The following is a 1,598-nucleotide window of genomic DNA, read 5'->3' on the forward strand; positions in this document are numbered from 1 at the left end:
TGTCCCCCTGTCCCCAGTGCTGAGTGACATCCAACATGTTCTGCTGGCTCAGTCTATGGAGAAGAGGATCCTCCTCCCGCAGAGGGACCTGGTGAGCACCCCCAGGGGCCGGCGTCCTGGGAATAGAGTGAGGGCAGCGGGATAAGAATGGCTCTGAGAAAGGAGAGATGACTGGGGTTGCTGCTGGGAGGGGACGGGAGGTCCCGGCGTGGGTCTGGGAAATCCGGGCTGCATCTCCATCTGGGAAACAGGCCCAGCGGGCATGAGTCTACCTGGGGAAGGTCTCAGTTTCCATGGCAACCCTGCAGAGGGCCTCTCCCCTCAGTTCTAAAATAGCCGTCTAGGAATATAGGTTTGGGAAGCTCAAGGGATCTGAATTATCTAAACCCCTGCTGTATTCACACAATTACTATTTGCAAATTGTGCACTCTGCATGTATGTATATGTACGTATCTATATGTGTGTATAGACATGTACATAGACACATTACACATGCAAGCATACACATACAATTCCAAACCCCACTATTTTCTGAGTAAGTGTCAGTGTCACTATTTAGCAGCTCAGTGATTTCCAACAATGTGTCCATGGTCACACTGACCGCATGACAGGACAAGGAGTGACCCCAAAGCGCCTGTCCCCACAGTCACACTGCATGACCCCTGGCCCTTGGGACCGAAGGTTCTCGCTTCCTGACCTCAGAGGCTGGCCTGTAACATCTGGTACTGTTTCTTCAAGGTGAAGAGCATCCTGAAGCCCAACTTCAACTGCTCTGAGAAGACTCGCTTTACCTTCCAGCCTGAGCTCCTGGTCCCACTCCAGGGGGAGGACTTGGCCATTACCTATGGGCTGCTGGATGAGTGTGGCCTGAAGATAGAGCTGAACAGCCCCGGGTCAACCAGGGACCCGGAAGCCCAGGAGCCCCTGTCTGCCCTCTATGGGGCCCTCTCCGTGCTGAGCCAGCTGGCTAAGGCCTGAGACCTCCTGGGGGGCAGGCCAGGGAATCAGTCCTGGTCCTGTCCTTTGCTGCAAACACCCGCAGGCTGTTCTCTGTATCGATGAGTTTGTATCTATTCCACAAATAAGTGATAAGTCTTTGTCTTTGATTTATTTTGCTTAGCACAAGACCTTCAAGGTTGGTCCATGTTGTCACAAACCACAGGCGACTCTGGCTGCTGAGTGGAGGATGGGCTGGAAGGGGGACATGGATGTAGGGAGAACATTGAAGGAGTTTCTCTAATTGCGCCCAGGCACAGTGGTATATTTTAAAAGATCAGTGGTATATCTGAAAAGGTAGGAGCTTGAAAAGTAGATATATTTAATTCTGGTTGAAATAGATCCCAGGAATACTTGGGGGATATATATGTAAACTCACATGATTACATTCTGTGCTTCATCTATTGAATGACCTAGATTGGCGCTATTTTCTAATGAATTTATAATTGACACCAGAAGGTGGGAGCATTGACACACAGAAGGAAGCTTGTTGGTGATGGCACTTTCCTTGATTTGCTTTGGGACTTCTGAGTAAAGGCAGACCCCTCTCTCTACTCTGCTCTCCCCCCCCCCCCCCCCCACACACCCCTTTTTCCCTTCCT

The 1,598-nt window shown here is 50.8% G+C and overlaps 1 protein-coding gene across 1 annotated transcript in view; it reads left to right on the forward strand.

Annotated features, from left to right (window-relative positions):
* The window catches only part of LOC102766280 (gasdermin-C-like), a 46,094-nt gene extending 44,896 nt beyond the window's left edge, over positions 1-1,198 (forward strand). The window contains exons 11-12 of the mRNA XM_015561457.1: positions 18-91; positions 739-1,198. Of these exons, the coding sequence (XP_015416943.1) occupies positions 18-91; positions 739-978 (314 nt within the window). The 3' untranslated portion in view covers positions 979-1,198. The remainder of the gene's footprint in view (positions 1-17; positions 92-738) is intronic.
* The last annotated feature ends 400 nt before the right edge of the window (positions 1,199-1,598 follow it).

This window comes from Myotis davidii, unplaced genomic scaffold (assembly GCF_000327345.1).
Source record: "Myotis davidii unplaced genomic scaffold, ASM32734v1 scaffold30, whole genome shotgun sequence".
Classification (NCBI taxonomy): domain Eukaryota; kingdom Metazoa; phylum Chordata; class Mammalia; order Chiroptera; family Vespertilionidae; genus Myotis; species Myotis davidii.